The sequence below is a fragment of the Prunus mume genome, linkage group LG2, assembly GCF_029339155.1.
Source record: "Prunus mume cultivar Tortuosa linkage group LG2, ASM2933915v1, whole genome shotgun sequence".
NCBI lineage: Eukaryota > Viridiplantae > Streptophyta > Magnoliopsida > Rosales > Rosaceae > Prunus > Prunus mume.
The window spans coordinates 16,473,435-16,494,637 of record NC_142699.1 but is presented as its reverse complement, the minus strand read 5'-3'; the positions used below and the strand labels follow the sequence as shown (position 1 = coordinate 16,494,637).

General features: G+C 36.9%; 3 protein-coding genes across 6 annotated transcripts; 2 read left to right on the top strand and 1 right to left on the bottom strand.

Annotated features, from left to right (window-relative positions):
- Positions 1-3,377: 3,377 nt before the first annotated feature.
- On the top strand, positions 3,378-13,169 carry SOS1 (sodium proton exchanger, putative (NHX7) (SOS1)). 4 transcript variants are annotated; one of them, XM_089045333.1, is made up of 23 exons: positions 3,378-3,816; positions 4,437-4,487; positions 4,611-4,702; positions 4,965-5,042; positions 5,112-5,269; positions 5,443-5,544; positions 5,617-5,734; positions 6,146-6,198; positions 6,275-6,340; positions 6,687-6,731; positions 6,885-6,937; positions 7,464-7,648; positions 8,077-8,124; positions 8,233-8,340; positions 8,961-9,192; positions 9,460-9,762; positions 9,956-10,053; positions 10,246-10,377; positions 10,470-10,688; positions 10,766-10,972; positions 11,350-11,614; positions 11,811-12,106; positions 12,418-13,169. In XM_089045333.1, the coding sequence occupies exons 1-23, from the start codon at positions 3,600-3,602 to the stop codon at positions 12,787-12,789; spliced, it is 3,498 nt and encodes a 1,165-aa protein (XP_088901459.1). In that variant the 5' UTR covers positions 3,378-3,599; the 3' UTR covers positions 12,790-13,169. The 4 variants fall into 4 exon arrangements, with proteins under 4 accessions (XP_088901459.1, XP_088901458.1, XP_088901460.1 ...); XM_089045332.1 differs by having other exon boundaries at positions 4,611-4,744; XM_089045334.1 differs by lacking the exons at positions 3,378-3,816; positions 4,437-4,487; positions 4,611-4,702 and adding an exon at positions 4,739-4,867.
- Positions 13,114-17,756, bottom strand: LOC103321000 (putative potassium transporter 17). The gene is made up of 8 exons (XM_008222743.3): positions 17,364-17,756; positions 16,777-17,000; positions 15,907-16,149; positions 15,769-15,819; positions 15,035-15,295; positions 14,760-14,812; positions 14,300-14,669; positions 13,114-14,157 (listed from the first exon to the last, which is right to left on the bottom strand). The coding sequence occupies exons 2-8, from the start codon at positions 16,997-16,999 to the stop codon at positions 13,304-13,306; spliced, it is 2,055 nt and encodes a 684-aa protein (XP_008220965.3). The 5' UTR covers position 17,000; positions 17,364-17,756; the 3' UTR covers positions 13,114-13,303.
- A 1,064-nt stretch (positions 17,757-18,820) lies between these two features.
- LOC148919735 (uncharacterized) lies at positions 18,821-19,538 on the top strand. The gene is made up of 2 exons (XM_089044420.1): positions 18,821-18,853; positions 18,945-19,538. The coding sequence occupies exons 1-2, from the start codon at positions 18,821-18,823 to the stop codon at positions 19,536-19,538; spliced, it is 627 nt and encodes a 208-aa protein (XP_088900546.1).
- Positions 19,539-21,203: the final 1,665 nt, after the last annotated feature.

Sequence of the window (21,203 nt, the reverse complement as noted above, 5' to 3'; positions counted from 1 at the left end):
AAGTTAATACACTCGAAGGCATGTGGTTGATCAGGTGAATTGCAATGACAATAGCATCATCCTAGTGATGGCGAGGAACATGAGCGTCAATCAGAAGTGCTTGTGCAATTTCAAGAAGATGTTAATTTTTTCGTTCAGCAACACCATTTAGTTGTGGTGTTTGAAGACAAGTCGTCTCATGGATAATTTCATGTTGTTGGAAATAAGCCTGAAAGTCATGATTGACAAATTCTCCACCATTGTCTGAGCGAAGAATATGTATTTGAGCGTTGAACTGAGTTTTCATATGTTTGTGGAAGAACTGAAAACAAGAAAATACTTCGCTTTTATTTTTCAGCAAATAAAGTCATGTCATCCGTGTACAATAATCTACGAATGTGACAAACTACCGAACACCAGAAGAGTAGTGATAGGTGAAGATCCCAAGATATCAGAGTAAATTAATGTGATCGGAGTAGTACACTTGTTTGTACTCAACTGATAGAGTATACGGTGACTCTTGGCCAAAATACAAGTGTCACATGTGAAGTCAGAGTCCTTGAAACATAAAAATAAATCTGGTATAAGATGCTTCATATAAATAAAAGATAGATGTCCCAATCAATGATGCCACAACCAGATTTGCTTTTGTTTGTTATTAGAGGGATGCGTCACACTGTTAGCCATGCCGGACTGAAGTGATCTACATAATACAGCCCTCTTCTCTTAGTACTACGACCAAGAATCTCCTTAGTGTGAATATCCTGATGCAAACAAAAACTTAAGTAAATGAATACACAATAATTCAATTGTTCAGTAAGCTAACTAACAAACATCAATTTATTAGATAAAAATGAAATAAGTAAAATATTAGATAGCGAGAGAGAGGACGATAGTGCAACAGTGCCAGCCCCTATCACAGGATAAATAACTCCATTGACGTTAGCAATACAAGTTCGTCAGGGTCATGTAGTATTCAGAAAATTATCAGTGGCACCGGAATTAATTATCCAACTCCTCTAATCAATCTTATCCAAAGTATGGAATCCATAACCAGTCCCATTACTGGTCGCATCGCATTGTGTTCTATCTTTGAGAGGTGCCCACCATTCGGGGTAGCCATGCAATTTAAAACAAGTCTCACGAGTGTGTCGCGGATCACCACAATATGCGCAATCTCGTCCATTTGTCGGGAGGGGATAATCTATGCAGTGGAAGATATATAGGATACAGGTTTAGTAGGAATCCAGATCGAAATCTGAGCCTAAGTCGAGGCCGAAGTCGGGATCTGGTCTGAATCGGGGACAAATTCGAGGTCGGGTCATCATCGGAGTTGGGGTCGGGTCATCATCGGAGTCGAGGTCGGGTCGTCAAAATAGGATTCTGATTTAGGATCAGGTTCGAGGTCATGAAAATAGGATCCTGATTCAGGGTCAAAGTCTGCATCTGTAAGAGCTGAGCCACCTGGGCACACAACTTAGCTATGGTTGGTTGAGAAGAAGAGAAGGAGTCGGTGGTATTACCTACATGAGGGTTAAAAAAATTATCTACCCCTATAGCGACGGCGGGGGTTTGAAACTAAAGTCAGCAATTCCAAGATCGCCGCTTTGATACCATGCTAAAATATAAAATTTAATATGAGAATATTTGTTTGTGATAATTTTATGTGTATTCTTCTATTTGTATGAGGTCATATTTATAATACAATGAAACTTTAATGGGTAAGTAAATAATAAATTCCTAATTTTATTTACAGTAGAAAATCAGGAATTAAAGTAAATCAAATAAGGTCATTTACGAGCTCATACCCGATTTTGGGGACATTTACGAGTACATACAAACGTCATAGAAAACGTACAATTTGCTCCCTCCGTTAGCCAAATCGTTAATGAATCTGTTAAATGTTGACGTGACGAATGTGGGTTCCATTTTTTAATGAGGTGGACTTACAGTGGACAAATGAATAATAAAAAATTATATACATGTTAAAAATAAATTTTAAATCATATTAAAATCATTAAAAAATGAAAAGAAAAAAAAAATCTCCTTTCTCCACCTACATAGCCAACCCTTTCTCCCACCCGACTCAACCCCACCTCTCAACCACCCCATTCCGTCGCCCACCTCCAAACCCAACTTTTTCTCTCTCTCTCTCTCTCTCATTCTCCCTCCCAACCCACCCCAACTTCTCCAGAAAGCTCATCCTTCTTCTCCTCAAATTTAAACCCATTTTACAACAACATTAGGAAATACAAATCATGAAGAAACTTGGAAAAGAAGAATATTGGTAAAGTACTGTGATAGGTTGATTTCCAAATTACCACATTTGAAACAAGATTAATTTTTGCAAATAATTCATCATGATTAATTATCAGTTTATGGGTAAACTGATAAACCCAGAAACAAGATTAATTTTTGGAACCAAATGATAAAGTTCAAACAAACATAAACTTGAAAAAGAACAGAGCTCAAAAAGGTAGATACTTCACCAATAACAAACGATGCAAATACTTCCCCAAATGTATTGTTCTAGCTATCAGAATGCAAAAAACGTAGATAATTCCTCAAATTTAAACTCATTTTGCGTATCCTAATATTGTTCTAGCTCCGGTGAGATCTGAAGAACGACAACGAGCTCGCGAGGTCTTGAGAACATTCCCCATGGCGTGTTGCGAAGACCCAACCACCTGGGTTTTGCAGATTGAAGATTTCTAGGTCCAAGGGAGTGAACGGTGTCGAGAGCTACAGACCGGGAAAATCGATCCGAGAGAGGCAAAGAATGTATGGATAGCCTACGAGCGACATCGACTCTACCGTTGCCGGATGAAGTTGTGGATGATGAGTTCGCTACGATGGAGCCTCATGAGTTGAGCGGCGCAGACAGAGTCGCAAGTTGAGCTTGGGAAGTTCATTCGTGTTCTTGCATTCTTTGAGAGAGAGAGAGAGAGAATTATTTTTCTTTTTCTTTTGATTTTAAATGAAAATTAATTATTTAATATAATTTTACTTATTTTGTATAATAGTTTATTAGTTTTTTGTCCACGTGGAACCCCACATCAATTAAAAAATGGGTCTCACAAATGCCACATAGCAGATAACGAATAAACTCATAAATAACCCTATAAATTAAGGGTTTATCTGTAAAATTTTATTTTGAAAAAGCAAAACTTTTTCAAAACGATGAAAAACCTCTCAACTTTCAAATCAAAACACGCAAATGTAAATGATTTCTTAGAAATCCAAAATAAATAAAGACAATTTTGTCATTTTGACTTCTTTTACAAAATTTCTCTCTCCTTTGTGTTTTTCCAAAATCTCCCTAATTATAATGGGAAATCAACCGTCCACAATTCATGTCAACGTTAACTCTATATATAACAGTCATTATTGTAATCAGTCATGATGAAAGATCAATTTACAAATCCCTCTAAAATACTCTTTCTTCTTCAACTCTCTTTTCTCTCTCTCTCTGTCATCAGAGGGGAGCACCTGAGCTCACACAACTGTAAACAGTTCTGTTTTCTTATTGGCGTGTGATTGGCAACAACAGCAGCTCACAGGTCTGCTGCTTAATCAGAAGTGAAAGCTGCTTGAGTTGAAATTGAAATTAAATTTGAGAAATGGCGACGGTGACAGAATGGCAGTTACCGTACAGAATATTGGGGGCAGGGGAAGAAAAAGATAGCTCATCATCAACGACATCGGATCCAACGGACGCAGTGGCATTCGTGGGGCTGTGTTTGGTGTTAGGAATCGCTTGCAGACATCTGTTGCGTGGTACCAGAGTACCCTACACTGTGGCTTTGCTCATCCTTGGCATTGCCCTCGGTTCCATAGGTCTCTCTCTCTCTCCCTCTCTTCATTTACATTTTATTTCCTGGCACTTTAATATTATAGCATTAGCATGCAGAATATCATTTCAATTTTCCGACTAAGTTGTTAAATTTTCAGCTTTGCTGGTTTCAGTGCTTCGATTATTGACAAATAAATAAATAAATTTAAGAGCATTTTGTTTTTATTTTTGAGTTTTTTCTTACTTGTAGGAATAATAGTGGCCTTCTGGAAAAAAAAAAAAAAGTAATAGTCGTGGCCTTGCTCAGGAATTTGTCAAGACCGTCAAAAGTCAGTGGGTTTTGGGTGATTTGCTGGGGCCAAGAATTTAAAAAAACTACCGGTAGCAGGACAACGGTGAAATGCGCAATGCGTGCGGGGATTTGTAATAATAGAAATGATGGAATATAACGAATAATCGAATGAATTCTTTATGGGACAGAAAATTACTTTATTCTTTGTCTGCCCATATCAGATGGTGGATACTCTCGCTTGTGTCCTTAGTTATGTTGTAAAAAAAAAAAATCACTGGGAGTTGCTTTGGTGAAAATTCTAGGCATTGCAACTGGTTTAATCTGTTGTTAAATTGTTTGTTCCAATTTAATTAACGATCCATAAACGTGCAGAATATGGTACACATCATCAAATGGGGAAGATTGGAGAAGGCATTCGAATTTGTAAGTTCCAGCTACATCTTTTCTGCTGACATAGTACTGCAACGCCTATTATAGGCTTTGACTTGGACTGGTTTCTTTCTTCCATCTCTTATAAACAGTTTTACTGTTCCTCTTATTGTGCAGGGGCAAATATTGATCCTGACCTTCTATTGGCTGTTTTTCTTCCCGCCCTTCTTTTTGAGAGTTCGTTTTCTATGGAAGTGCACCAAATAAAGGTTCCTTTTCATGGTCCTATAATTTCTATTTGTGAAATGCACGTAAATTATAAGGCTGCTATGCATTTTTCAAAACCAACTTCACAATTCTGTGGTTATGGCTTCACACAATCAATGACAGTTTGAGACACATCTATACAAATAAGAAGAACGAACTCTCTTTTGTGCAATTCTAGCTTGTAGTTTCGTGCGAAGTCACTGTTCAATTTGAAATTGTGTCAGACATGAAATGAACTGGCAGATTTTTCCATTTTTCATGCAGAGGTGTATGGTACAAATGATTATACTGGCTGGTCCGGGTGTTCTAATATCAACTTTCTGTCTTGGATCTGCTTTGAAGGTATCCTACACTTTGTTAATTAAACTATATGTTTGTGCTATTTAATTATATTGTGATATACAACTGCAGCTCACTTTCCCTTATGGCTGGAGTTGGAAAACATCATTGTTGCTTGGCGGGCTTCTCAGCGCTACTGATCCTGTGGCTGTTGTTGCACTATTAAAAGAGCTTGGTGCAAGCAAAAAACTGAGTACAATAATTGAGGGAGAATCCTTGATGAATGATGGGTATAGATTTTCAGTGACCTAACACTATTTCTAGTCAGATAATCTCTTTTCTCTACTCTTCAGTATTTTGTGTCGGTAAAACCCATGGGTGGTTGCTGTTGTTGTTACTTACAATCTTGAGTAATTATGCTTTTCATATTTTCTCTTATCTGAATGTGTTTAACTTCGTCCAGGACAGCAATTGTGGTTTATCAGCTATTTTATCGAATGGTTCTTGGAAAAAGCTATGACTGGGCGGAAATAATTAAATTTCTATCTCAAGTCTCACTTGGAGCGTATGTCTCACATATTTCTTTGAGCAAAGATGGCAGATTTCTTCTGGTTATATAACACTTTTATTCGTCCAGTGTAGGCATTGGTCTTGCTTATGGTATAGTATCTGTCCTCTGGCTCGGGTTCATTTTCAATGACACTGTGATAGAGATCACACTAACACTTGCTGTCAGCTACGTTGCTTACTTCACTGTATGTTCAAAAAATGGGGATGCCTCATTTTTTAGGTTCATATGATTATTATTCCTAAGTTCTGGTTGGTATGTCAGTATATTCATATGAATTTCGTGCTAAATTCTTACTATTGAAACCTGTCATACAAATGCTATAGTTGACTACTTTTATGTATGATCCTTTCCAAATTTATGTCTTTTTTTATTTTTTGATGTTTTTGTGCCTGTTCGATGTATAAAATTTTCAAAATAACCATTGCAACCTGTCAACTATAAACTATGTTTCACACGGATTCTTTGAAGCATAAAGAAGGTTGATGTTTTTACAGTAAACATATTTCTGAATTTATAATGCATTTCACATATCTAGAAAAAAAAAAATGCATGTTTTGTTTATGGAAAAACTGAAGTTTTTATTTGGGTGCAACAGGCTCAGGAGGGTGTTGAAGTGTCTGGTGTCTTGACGGTGATGACTTTAGGAATGTAAGCTGGAATGCTCAATAAGATTTCATTGCACACTGGAGAATACATTTGTCTTAATATTATAATCTGTGGACAGGTTTTATGCTGGGTTTGCGAGGACAGCTTTTAAGAGTGAAAGCCAACAAAGCTTACATCATTTCTGGTATGTCTTGTGGTTGTCGCTCACTATCACTTTGATCTAGAGCAGTCTGTTTGATTAAATAAAGTTCCAAGTGATGAGTTGATTCATCTTTGTTGTTTTTACTCTCTCGAACAGAAAGATACAAGAAATATGTGAATTAGGGATACATTGTCTATTGTCCTAAGTATGTCAATAACTAATTTAGACATGTATTGGAGTATACCTGTCAGTGATTTATGGCATGCTAGTGGAAATTGGTAGAGATATATAAGGTCCATAAAGAAAATGCGAGCTCTAAAATGTCTCCTTGAATCTACTCTTTCTTTATAAAATGTTATGTGCTCATGCTTTAGGCATCTTTTCGCAGGGAAATGGTTGCTTATATTGCTAATACCTTAATTTTCATCTTAAGGTAAGTGCATAATCCAACGCTCTTAAATTCCATTTTGTTTGGTGCCAATAATAAAAGGAAATCAGCATAACTAACTTTTAGCACTTGTTTGGTACCATGTGCTTGATCATGAGCTACATATGTAAAACACATATTTTCTCCTATGCTTTTCAGTGGAGTTGTTATAGCTGAAGGAATTCTCAGCGGTGAAAATTTTCTTGAAAATGGTAATCCTTACTTTTTGAAATACAGATATGCATTTGTGTATTCATTTTTGCATGCATAAATTTATGTACATGCTTGGTCATAATTGCACAGAGATGGATGCGCAATATAGGGCCGATCAGGTGTGGACTCTGCGAAAATACACTGGATGGTCAATCTTTGCATTTTTGCATATTTTTGTTGTTTCCTGCATTATTTCTTTGATATTCTGCACACTTAGCTCTTTAACTTTGCTGCTTGACATTTTAAATATTTAGTTTTTATGTCATATGTTCTGACAGATATTTTTTCAACTTGTCTACCTGTTTCCCGTACTATAGTCTTATCCTTCAATATAGGTTCCCTACCATAGGAATGAAGGGAAATAAAAAATTTTGGGTGGTTAACTTTTTAGTTGACTATATGTTAAGCTTTTTTATCTCTCTGTTAACTTAGGAAAAAGACAGTTCCATACTACTAATGCTTACACAGTATGACTAGGTATTTATTATTATCAACTCTCTGTAACTCTAAATGTTTTTGTTTCAGGATATTCTTGGGCCTATCTCATTCTTCTCTATGTTTACGTACAAGTTTCCCGGTTCATAGTTGTTGGAGTGTCGTTTCCCTTGCTTCGGTATTTCGGCTATGGTTTGGATTGGAAAGAGGCTATAATCCTTATATGGTCAGGTCTGAGAGGGGCTGTAGCATTGTCACTTTCACTGTCAGTCAAGGCAAGCTGTCGTTAATTAAGATTTAATTTTATACAAAGGGAAAATTAACTTTACCTTGTTGGTATGGCCAAATTTCATTAGCACCCTGTGGTTAAAAATCTCTACTGTCTTCTTAGTTTCACTAGTTGTTTACTTTTAAGTTGGATGGTGCATTACAAAACGTTCTCAATGAAACAAGAAGGACTTTGCAAAACCTCATTATTGATGCTTTTGCTGAGGAAATATTTCATTCACACATCTACTCACCTGATTTGCTGTTTTAAACATTCAGTGATTGTGTAGTCTGTGCAATTCCATTAGTTTTTAGTGCATAATCTAACAAAAGGAACCAGTTTTTATTTTATATGTTATACAATTTTTTTCCCATTTTTCTCTTTGAATGCTGATGATTTGTATTGCTTCTAATTTATTTTCCTTTATTCTTGTAGCGTACTAGTGACAGCTCTTCGCTTCTCAGTTCTGACACAGGATTCTTGGTACGCCTACGGAACATGAACGCACACCCATTCAGAGATATTTTTTTATATGATTATTAAAGCTGGTTTTTTTTATACATCAACATAGAATTGTTTTCACCTCTGCAGTTTGTTTTCTTCACTGGTGGAATCGTCTTCTTGACACTAATTGTGAATGGTTCAACCACACAATTTGTCTTACGCCTTCTAGATATGGACAAGCTATCAGCAGCTAAGGTGAGGATTTAACTGTTCCTCAAATTATACACTGCATTCTCCCTGTACGGCTTTATGTCTCCCTTTCTTTGTTTTGGGATTATAATGTTTAAATAATTGCTCAATATTTATGTCATGCAGCTCTAAACCCATATGAAAGTACATTGTAATTTTCAAGCTTAGTTACAGGTGGTCTATCTTTGGGCACTTTTCCCAACACTGGGATTGGTGGATACAATCTGAGAACTCCAAAACAGATTATAGTATTGACTGCACAACAAGATCTATAGGTGGATTAGCATAGCAGTAGGTTAGTGATGTTAGGCGTTCAACATTATTGGTAAGGATCCAGTATGTCAGTGACCTAAAATTGATCCTTGTATTCTCTTGAGTTGAGATAGTCAAGGTCCAACAATCGAGATGATGTGAACGTTTTGATTTAGGGTGCCCGGATTTATGTTTTATAGTATTTTATTCAAGTTTACATTAAATTTAAAGAACTTTTATTCTTTATTGGTGAATCTGTTATACTTTGAATTCTATATATTCCACAAAAACCAAATAAAGCACATTTTTATTAATGGCTCCAGAAAGGCATTCCTGTTATGAAATTATATGCATATACTTTTGTTTTATAATAGAGGCGTGTACTGGAGTATACAAAATATGAAATGTTGAACAAAGCATTAGAGGCTTTTGGTGATCTTGGAGATGATGAGGAATTGGGACCGGCTGACTGGCCCACAGTGAAGGGATATATTGCAAGCTTAAATAATGTTGATAGCGAACATGTACACCCTCATGCTGCATCTGAAAGAGATAATAATCGGGATCTTACAAATTTGAAGGATATACGCGAACGTCTTTTGAATGGTAAATTTGTTAGTGTTTATATTTCAGTCCCAGTACTTATTTCTTTCTACACTTATGTGCCATGCTTGCAAGCTTAGGCATTTATATTTCGTAGATTTCTGTAAACATACAACTAAAATGCTTAAAGACGCTTGTTTCCTGGAAAGAAGGTCCTTGAGATCATTTTGATGCATAACTTCCCATAGATCCAGCCATGGTGTGAAAATTAAAGGTTGCTATGTCTAACTGTGACCTCATTTGCTAATACAAAACCATTTCTTGTCTTAGGAGTACAAGCTGCTTACTGGAGCATGCTTGATGAGGGAAGGATTACACAATCTACTGCAAATATTTTGATGCAATCAGTAGACGAAGCAATTGACTTGGTTTCAGATGAGCCTCTGTGTGACTGGAAAGGTTTAAAAGCTCATGGTCATTTCCCGAATTACTACAAGTTCCATAAAACAAGCATTTGCCCACAGAAGTTGGTAACCTATTTCACTGTGCAAAGGCTGGAATCTGCATGTTACATTTGTGCTTCCTTTCTTCGTGCCCATAGAATTGCAAGGCAGCAACTTCATGACTTTATAGGTGATAGTCTTCCTTACTAGTTAATACCTTTTTTGGTAATTGTTCTGGCTATTTTGGAAAGGAAATTTACTTTCTACCCTACATGCTTTTCTTCATGATATTTGCCCTTGTCACCTAGGAATTGTTTTGGTTATTGTGGTAACCCAAAATTTTGATAAATATATAATTACTCTACATCTGCTGATTTATTTAGGTGATAGTGAAGTTGCTTCTATCGTCATTAATGAAAGTGAGGCAGAAGGAGAAGAAGCAAAAAAGTTTCTGGAAGATGTTCGTGTCACATTTCCTCAGGTTTGTTAGTTAAGTTTCCATATGGTGTGCTATGATGATAAGTTGTGCTGGATTCTAGTTGGAGTTGTTTTATCCAAAGTCCGTTGAACCTACCATACATATGGTTAAAACTTTTCTCACTGTATCCTTGCTTAGGAAGATTATTTTAGCATGAGATTGTCTTGTACGTATGAACACATTTGGAATTTTCAGGTTTTGCGTGTTGTGAAAACAAGACAAGTGACGTACTCTGTTCTAAACCATTTAATTGATTATCTCCAAAACCTTGAGAAGGTTGGCCTATTGGAAGAAAAAGAGATGCTTCATCTTCATGATGCCGTCCAGGTCTGTTGGTGACTGTTTGTCCTTTATAATTATTTAGTTTGTGCATCACTCTTTCGTGATATTAGAATCTTTTTTTTTAAATTTCCATGCAGACTGACTTGAAAAAGCTTCTAAGGAATCCCCCGTTAGTAAAGATTCCCAAAATAAATGATTTGATTAGTCTCCATCCTCTAATGGGGGCTCTTCCTCCTTCAGTTCGTGAACCACTTGAAGGTTCTACTAAGGAAACAATGAAATTGCGTGGGGTGACACTTTACAGGGAGGGCTCCAAACCAACTGGTATTTGGCTTCTTTCCACTGGGGTAGTCAAGGTAATTAAAACTCTCAGGTGAAACATTTTCTTTATTTCCTCATGGACAATATCATGGATGAGAATTATTTTTGGCAGTGGATAAGTAAGAGCATAAAAAACAAGCACTCGCTGCATCCAACTTTTACTCATGGGAGTACTTTGGGACTATATGAAGCGCTAACCGGAAAGCCCTACATTTGTGACATGATCACAGATACTGTGGTTCTCTGCTTTTGCATTGAAACTCACAAGATACTTTCAGTGCTTCGGTCAGATCCCTCAGTAGAATACTTCCTCTGGCAGGTATTTTCTTACTAAAAATTTCATCTTGTTGCAGCTGCCAAAACTTGTAGGGCTGTATTTATTGTCATTAACTTCTAAAACAAAAGGTCAATGGAATTAATTTTGTCTTTGGGCTTTACATGTGAAACATGTATGGCAAATGGGAAATTACAATATGATGATATGAATTTTGGAAAATATTATGGATTTATTATGATGTAACTGATTTTATTTAGTTCAACTTATTTTTAGGAAAGTGCCATTGCTCTTGTGAAACTTTTCCTACATGTGAAACATGCATGGCAAATGGGAAATTACAATATGATTATATGAATTTTGGAAAATATTATGGATTTATTATGATGTAACTGATTTTATTTAGTTCAACTTATTTTTAGGAAAGTGCCATTGCTCTTGTGAAACTTTTCCTTCCACAAATATTTGAGAAAATGTCAATGCAAGATTTGAGAGCTCTTGTTGCAGAAGGGTCAATGATGACCATTTACATAAGCGGAGAATCTTTTGAAATTCCTTACCGTTCCATTGGGTTTCTATTAGAAGGTTTTGTTAAAACCCAAGGTGTCCAAGAAGAACTGATCACATCACCTGCACCTCTGTTGCCCCCACATGGTTACCAAAGCTTCCCAAATCTGGAAGCATCAGGTAATATAAACTTGTGTTTATATGTCATGAAGTGTTGGCAATAATCATCGGCATGGTTCAGACCTTGCCATAAGCCCGAAATATGTTGTGTAGTGTGGTTGAGTTGCATTAATCATCGGATTGCTGTTTCTTATCATCATAGCTGGTTATGCCCAAGAGGATCCTTAACCCTTTTGTTTCTGATTGATGATAACAGGCACCAAGGGAGCCAGTTTTTCTCATCGAGGATCCAGTTATCTCGTTGAAACAAGATCAAGAGTGATTATATTTGACATTGCAGCATTTGATTCTGACAGTACTCTAATTAGAAGGCCATCATTTGTATCGCATGCAGATCACCCCCATAGATCTCTTAGCAGAGAACATAGTGGTTTTGTGAGTTGGCCTGAACATTTCTACAAGGCAAAGCAACAAAAGAACCCTGAAGGGATTGAGTTGCAAGCTAATAGCTTGTCAGCAAGGGCAATGCAGTGGAGCATTTATGGCAGCATGGTATGTTCAGTTTCTTTATCATGTTTTTTGGTGCTTTAGGATATAATGATGGTTTTTTTAATATGTATATGGGATTTTGAAACCTATACAACCTTTGAGGCTCTTTTATCTTTTTGTTGGTTCAGGCAGTTTATCTATCTTCCAAAGAACAGTTCAATCCAAAAGCTTTTAAGATAGTCATCATCCAAAACTGTTTTAATTTTGCTTCCTCTCTCTTTGGAAGGCACATTTGATATTTGAAAGTCATGTTTGGTGGCAATTTAGGTCTTCTTCCTATTGACTAACTTCTTTTCTCATGTTGTTCTACAAAGGTGAATGTCCCCCGGCACACCAGAAGTTTTCCAAGAAGTGGTCGCATTAAGCCGTTACACACCGTATCATATCCAAGTATTCCAGCATATCAGGGCCCTCCACATAATGTCTCATATCCGAGTGTTCCATCATATCATGGCCGTCCGCTTGTTTCTGTCAGATCCGAAGGGGCTACAACTGTCAGAAAGAACCTTGAAGTGAGAAAATTCACTGGACAAATGAGTCCTCCAGAACCGGGGGAGCAAAGTAGAGACCCTCAAAAGAGTCGTGTGGTAGTGGAAGATTATTCCAGTGATGAATCAGGTGGTGAGGATGATGTAATAGTGAGAATTGATTCACCAAGTAGGCTCTCTTTCCGCCATGCTCCTTGAGCTTGAATTGATGATTGAACATCCCAAAAGTCCCACGATTCTAATTTATTATATCATGGGAGACGACTTGGCTCAACCTCACATTCCAGCAACCGAGACCAATCATAAAGGGGAGGTTTTGGGAAGGACCAAAACTACGGAACCAACTGGTTTCACACCGGGGGAACAACATCCGGAGCAACGACCGCAACAGTTTGGAAAATATCTTGAGTAAATGTTTCTATCAAGTTATTGTAGTTTCTTTCTCTTGTTATTCTATCAAAATCGTTTCTATTTCTGAGCATGAACAAGTAGTATAAAAATCGACTTGGGCCATCAAAATTGTTGTAATGATCTCTTTCTTTTTTTCATTGAAACAAAAAATTATTTACGTGTCCTAACAGTTTTGCTTCTACATGAGAAAGAACTTTATCACATCGCAGACCGCAAAAAAAAAAAAAAAAAAAAAAACCACTTTATCCAATCTAAGTAGCATCTTATTTCAATATTCTACCAAAATATAGCCTTCCTTCCTTCAAGCCTCATAAAGCATTCCGACCTCAATCCGCTGAGGCGGAGGCACCCGTAGAGCAGGCAGAGCCGACCTACAGTTGCTGTGCAGAACTTCATAAAATGCCAGCATAATTCTATCAAACCAGCCAGAGTTATGGCCAATATAAAACCTTGTCTTTCCTCTAACATGAACTACACCTGCACTCCTTGCTTCTTCCAAATCAGATATCTCTTCTTGGTACTCTGAAGGATTGGATGGAAGACGGCCTGAGCAGTTTTGTATATGTGCCTGCAAGCTATTTGTAACTTGACTAACAAAATCATCTCCTTCAAGGTTTAGGGGATCTGCATAGCCATACTGAATAACACACCCATAAACCCCTTTGAGGCCAAGTTTTTTTATGACAATCCTCTCATGAGGAGCAACCTTAGGAACCAATAGGTATCGGAGAGTAGTGAACATAGTGACCTTGTGAAGGGATTTCATGTTTTTAATGTAGTGTCCAAGAGTCGGAGTGAGGCCATCTTGAATGTTGGTGTAAAAGAAGCACAATCCAGGAACCCTTTGAACACTAGGGTCAGATAATAGCACACCAAGTCTGTCTAAGGTTATCTTATGAGTCAACTCATATTCTAATTTTCTCTGTCTCCCATAAAACCAACCAAACATAATGAGGGCAAGGATAAAGGATATGGCAAAAGGAATCCATCCACCTTCAGGGATCTTAGTGAAGACTGCACTCACGTAAACACCTTCCATGACAAAGAATACACAGAAGTAAAGAGCAACCAGCATAGGTGGTGTTCTCCATATTATGATCATTACCAGTGTCAGTAATATTGTGGTGATGAGCATGACTAGACTGACAACAACACCTGAAACAAGGTTGTCGCAATAATCAGAAAATGAAAAAAATACGTCTGTAACATGTTAACCAAAATGTTAATAAATTGGTAAACATAATCTGCGACTCTTGAAGGCAAATCAATATCAATATGCACGGTTTCAAGTACATACCAAATGCGTTTCCAATGTCTTTCCCATCCCCAAAAATAAGTATGACAACAACACACAGAATCATGAGGATGTAGTTGACTTCAGGGGAGTAAACCTCGCCTTCTTTGCTATCGGATGTGTGCACAACCTTCACCCGAGGGAAATAATCAAGTACTACAGATTGCTTGATGACAGAAAACGTGGCTGATATTAGAGATTGGCTTGCAACTGTTGCAGCCAATGTGGCTATGATAAAGATAGGCCAGTAGATCGTTTTTGGTATAAACTTATAGAATCCATCATCATGATCATTTGGATTCCTGATCAGGTATGCTGTCTGCCCCGCATATGTCAGAACCAGAGATGGATAGATTGTAAACAAGAAAGCTATCTGTTGAGGAAAACACATCAGAAAGGCCAGTTAAAACAAGAAAAAAAATATGGGAACCTTAAAGACAGAGAGATGGTATTAGAGGTAAACCTGAATGGAGCTTCGGTTGAAGTGGCCAAGATCTGCAAACAATGCTTCGGAGCCTGAATAAAACAGGGAACACGGATTAAATAATTATTACCAAACTACAAGGTACAGAAAAATACTATTTTCATTATTAATTTCACCATGCTATGAATTCAATTAGTCCGGTTTCGTTTTGTGTGGCTGGACTTGAGACTTCCTAATATCTAAGAGCATATGATTCAAACGTAATCAAGTCAATCTTTCATACTAAATAATCATGATATCAACATGATACTCACCTGTGATGCAAAGGACAGTGCCACCAAGCAACAGCCAGCCTTCCCTTCCATTTCTCCAAAAGAAACGGAAGACATAGTGTGGTGATATTGCCTTAAATATGCTTGGATAATGATGTATGATGCTATAAATTCCTACAAGTGGGGTACACAAAGTCCATGCACCCATGATGGGGGAAAAAAGGAAGCTCACTCGAGATGTACCAAACTTTTGTAACAAGAACAGAATGATAAGGACTACTGCAGAAAGCGCTTCCACCACAGCTGCAAAATATAAACCAGAATGACAAAGAAATTCAAATATGATTTAATAACTGAACGAAGAAGACCACAATAACCTGATACCACTAAAACAATTCTACTCCAATTTCCGGAACAGAAAACTGACCTACCTGGCTTCCTGGGAAATTTCACAAGTCCCACTATCACATGGCTTAATTTATTTCCCTTCACCTCCATAATTGTCACTTCTATCTGTTTCTTATCCTACCTGTTTAACATTCCCAGCACAAACATGTATCGCATAACAACTATTGTTTCTCTTCCATGGTTTTATGATTGAATTTGAATAATATCTTTTGCTAAGACGAATTTATATATAAGCTCTTAGAAAAAAAAAAGGGCATCTAATTAAAGGTGCTTTTGATTGCATTTTATCCTAATTTACTGGAAGAACCAACAGTATTGAAAGCTCATTGTCATAGTTCAAACTTCCAATCATGCACATCAATACTTACAGGAACTCAGAGATGGAAAAGGCGCCCTTATTCCATCCATTGCTGACAAAACTGGAGATAAAAATTACATAAGTTAAAAGAAATTTTTTTAATATGACTTTCCAAAATAAAAGAAAAACAGAACGCACAGTGAAATACCAGAGATTGCAGGTGTAAGAATACCATCTCCAATAACCATGCACGTGCCTAGCATAGCAATAAAAAGCAACACCCTTCTAGCAACTACACTTTTTCTGAAAAACTTTGCAAGCCTACTCTGTTTTTCTGTGCCCTCATCCAAGAGAGAGCGTGAAAGAGTTGAACTTGAATTTGCAGGCCTTGAAGTAAGCATGCCAATGTTCATATTCCTGCAAAGTGATGAATACAGGGCAAAAGTTCCACCTGCAAACAATTAATGTCGCACAAGTCAAATTTCTAGGGATTAGTGAACTTGGATAAGCATATGCTTCGACGTGCTACCATGGTTTCACAATTTTGCTATCTTTGAAATCGTGCCTATTTACATGCTGATCATATCTCCACCAGATAGACAAACAAGAGGTTTTCAATTGACAAACATGTAGCCATTTTCCATGCTGCAAAATCTCAATGGTTGGAAATAAAGCACAATGACAACGGTCTTTTAAAGCATAACTCCAGTATGAACATCTTAAAGATGATATGTCTAACTTTTAGGAATAAACTCAAGATGTCTCCTTTTATCCATGACTCATGGCTTTGCAATGCTGATTTTACAACTTTCTGCATATGCATATGTGAAGTTATGAACTACAATTTTCAGCTCCCAAAGTTTCCAGTTACCCTATCGCATCCCAAATGTAAGCAATGCATGCAAAATGAAATAACAAAACGATAAACTAGAGTAACCACATCCATTCACACTAGTCATTAAAAAAAAATATAGAATTTAAAAATTAAATATCTGTAAGAGGAACCAATCACTTGATGTGAAGAAAAGGTACAAGAAGGACGAATGATTTGAAAATAAAAATGTGAGCCTGTATGTACCTTCGCCCTGATCGTCGGCTTTGAGAGCAATGCTGGCATACTTGACAACCCCAATGAGACTGAGAGTCCAGAACATAATGCTATAGATGCCCAAATAGTCATCTTCTGTTGGAGACTTGAGGTGCATCGAAGGGTATACATAGAGTGGGGATGTGACAAGCCCTCCAAAGACTACTCCCAGTGTCTTGTATGCAATTATCAGAGTCTCCCACCACCTACCCATGCTTCACATCATTCAAATAAACAACCAACACTGGTGATTAACAGGAAAGCAGAAAACATGGTCAACTTAGCTAAAATTTGATCCTGACTAATTGAGTTGGTTCAATGGGTTCATGTTTGTCATAACTGAAACACCAAGCAATCTTTCAAGTAATTGAAGTATAGCATTTGAGCAGAGGAGAGGAGTAGCATGTTCTGATGAAGCTGCAATTGAATTGGATGTATTTGATAACATGGTATAAGTTGTAACCGTGAGAGAGAGAGAGAGAGAGAGAGAGAGAGAGAGAGAGAGAGGAGGAGGAGGAGGAGGAGGAGGCAAGCGATTGGTGTGAGGATATGATATGCCGTATATAATAAAGTAAAACCTTATTATTGTTGTCTGTATCTGCACTAATAATAGAGCCGTTCACAGTGCAAGAGTGATTGAGACGACCATTGGTGGCAGAATCGACGACGACAAAAACCTCATACTCAAGCCACCGGCGGCGAGTCTGGTTGCGTTGGATGATCCATTAAAACAACACCACTAACACAAGTCGAGGAAAACAAGAAGAAGAAGAGACATCTCTTGTTGAGTCTAAACCTCTTCTTGAGTCTTAACTTCGAGTCGGAGAGAAAAGTCGAAGAAGAAGGCCTTCCCTTCCCGTCCCTCTTCCCCTTTAATTTAATCTGTAAATTTTCTATTCAATTGTGATTTTGCAGAGTGAGTCTTCGTGTGTTCCAAAATCTTAAGTTTAATAGGTCTCCACGTGACTTCCACAGCACAGTTCCAAGTTCTAACGGATGTGGACACTCTACTCTTGACTACTCATGTCGACGGTTTTTTCGGTCCAACTTCGCATTTGCATGTATCCATACGTTCCATTGGATTGGACGTTTTCTTTTCTTTTTTCTTTTTCTTTTCCCTTAACATAATAATAATATAGGGCAAGATTTTCTCACTCTTATTTTATCCACTTACATTCATTTTTTAGGAGAAAAAAGAGTGGGAAAATCACCACTCATAATATATTAATATTAGTATGCAATTTCCCTAACTAATGCCCCGTCACATCAATTGACCAAAACTTCCTTAAGTAATCAAATTATAAGAAGAAGAATAAAAACAAACATAAAAGATGCTCTGCTGATTACAAAAATTCCACTAATAATAATAAGGGAGATTTTATTGGCACATCCCATTATTTGTTCTTTACACCCTATATTAATTTTAAATATAAATAACTTATTTTACCCTTGTACACAATTACCGTTAAGGACAAAAAAATTTAAATTTAAAATTAAAATGCTCACTATACCCCACATATATTCCTGCAACCCTAGTATGACTTTTTTCTCAAACTATCATGTTCCTAAACCCTAAACTCTAGATTTATAAGTTTATACTAGTGAAAAAATATCTTGTATTTATTTATGAAGGGTGAGATTGAAGTTAGAGAGGCTTCGAATGAGGTACGAGTTTATTTTTTGGCGTTTTGTAAGTTTAGTATTTCGTAATCATTGGTTGCGTTGACATCGATCAACGCGACAGTAAATTCGGTGGGATGCCACCGAAAAGTTGCACCGTTTTTGGTTGGTTTTGACCGGTCAGCAACATAATATTCGGTGGAGATCCACCGTAAGATGAAACGTAATTCAATGGTTTACTACCAAAATTTTACCTGCGTTTCAGTGGCATCCAACCGAAATTTATTTATTTTTTCAGTAACTTATTGCCAACCACAAATTTAATCCAAGCTATTTTTGATCTTACTCCCATTGAAGAAAGAAAATCAAGGTGACGCGCCCTACTGAAGGCAACAATGTGAGAACAGAATGTGTAATGGACTATAGTGATCAATTCACAACTTATTCGGTAATTATTTGTCTGAAATGCTTTTTAGTATCATTAACGTGGCATTAATGTTTCAAATTTTATATTTAAATAATATGAGTTTTATGTGTAGATATTCAATTGTAGAGATGCATTACTTCGATGGGCTCGTGAACAAGGAAAATTGAATAATATTGTCATTGTAATTAAAAGGTCTGATTATGGAGGTGAGGGTAAGAGGAGACCTCGTGTAATAATTACTTGTGAAAGGAACGGTAACTATAAGACAACGAATATAAGGTCGGATGCAAATAGTGATATGAAAAAATGTGCTAGGGACACTGGTACCAAGAAATGTGGATGCCCATTCTTGTTAAAAGGTGTTAATATTGGTGATGGGGATGATTGGAAGTTGGAGGTGATTTGTGGAGTACACAACCATCCTATTTCAGAGTATCTTCAAGGTCATTCATTTGTGGGGCGACTTACTGAAGAGGAGAATGCCTTGTTGGTGGACATGTCTAAGAGTTTGGTGAAACCCAGAGATATTTTGGTCACCATTAAAGATAGAGATGCAATGAATGTTTCAACTATGAAGACAATATACAATGTTAGGATTCGAAATATAACCAAAAATTTGTTGGGAGAACCCAAATGCAACAATTGCTTACTAAGTTATCCGAACACAATTATATTGAGTGGCATAGGACATCTGGTGATATTGTAACTGACATGTTTTGGACACACCCCATTAATATTAATATTTTGCGTGCATTTCCACATGTACTTATCATGGATTGCACCTATAAGACTAATAGGTATCGTTTCCCACTATTGTAAATTTTGGGGGTGACATCTACTAATATGACATTCTCTGTTGCGTATGTGTATATAAATGCCGAGAAGGAAGACAATTACACATGGGCATTGACTGCATTGAGGAGTTTGTTGGATGATAATTGTCTTCCTGGTGTTATTGTCATCGATTGAGAGTTAGCACTCATGAATTCTATTACGTTTATATTTCTGAAAGCATGACATTTATTATGTAGATGTCATATTAACAAAGGAGTGTTGGCAAATTGCAAGAAGTTATTTGGGACCCTCAAACAATGGAAGCAATTTAATGAGGATTAAAATACTTTGGTTGGTTCAGAAATGGAGGAGGAATATTGGCATTGTTTGCGACAGATTGAGTCTAAGTTCAGTGAATTTCAAAAAGCTCTTGAATACATTCATGAAAATTGGTTAAATCCATTTAAGGATAGGTTTGTGGCCGCATGGACAAATACTTGTATGCATCTTAGATCGACGACCTCAAATAGATAAGTATTTTAGTCAACTTTTGATATATTAATTTGAAAATTTATTTTGCTTCAGGAAAATTTATTATTGTTATCAATAGAGCGGAAAGTGCACATGCAAAGTTGAAGCGACAGCTCCGCTCAAGCTAACTTAACTTTGAGAGATCATGGGTAACTATACACTCATTGTTAGAGCTGGAGCACACAAAGATTAAGGCATCTTTTGAAAAGAGTCAATGTTTTATTCAACATAGGTTCAGGCATCCGGAGTTTAGAGAGTTAGTAGGTTTTGTTTCTATAAAGGCTTTAAGTGTAATTGTGTGCAAGTCATAAAGGTAAATTTAGTTTACTTATTGCATGTACATATATGGTTTACAGAGTTAACATTGTAATTTTTTTGCAATCAGGTTAGAGACAGATGGGGTGGATGCTTTATCATGTGGTTGTGCTTATTCGTTAAACCACCAATTACCATGTGCACATGAAATTGCAGAGTATAGAGAGCGTGGTGTACCAGTACTACTTGATGTCGTGCATTCACATTGGAGGAAATTAGATCTCATCAATATAGGAAACAGAAGTCATGGCACAACTTCACCAGGAAGGTCACAACTACAAAGATTCAATATGTGGTATGAACAACAAGATGATGAGAAGAAGAAATAAGTCCACATGACACTGAAGGAGCTAATGAACCTGGTTCTACTGTGCTTACTTAACCAAAAAGAAGTTGAAGACCAAAGGGAGACCGTGAAAAGTCGACACTTCTACTCGTCGTTTGCCATATGCATTTGAGATTGCTAAGGCCTCCATTGCTCTACTTAAAAATAACAGTTAAGCATCGTAGAATTAGCTATAGCATTCATCATCAATCTTTTTTTTTATTATTGTTTTATTTTTTTGCGAATGTATAGCATCATCAATCAAGTTCAAGTAATGTTGGTCATAGCACTGTGGAGGCTGCTCCTTTTGTTCTTTTCCTTAAAGCCATGCCCAAATCACACGTTGAAGTTGAACCATTCACTCTTCCAATTTTGAGGTTGATTATTTAGTCAGAATGACTCATGCACAAGATCTAAAATATCGGC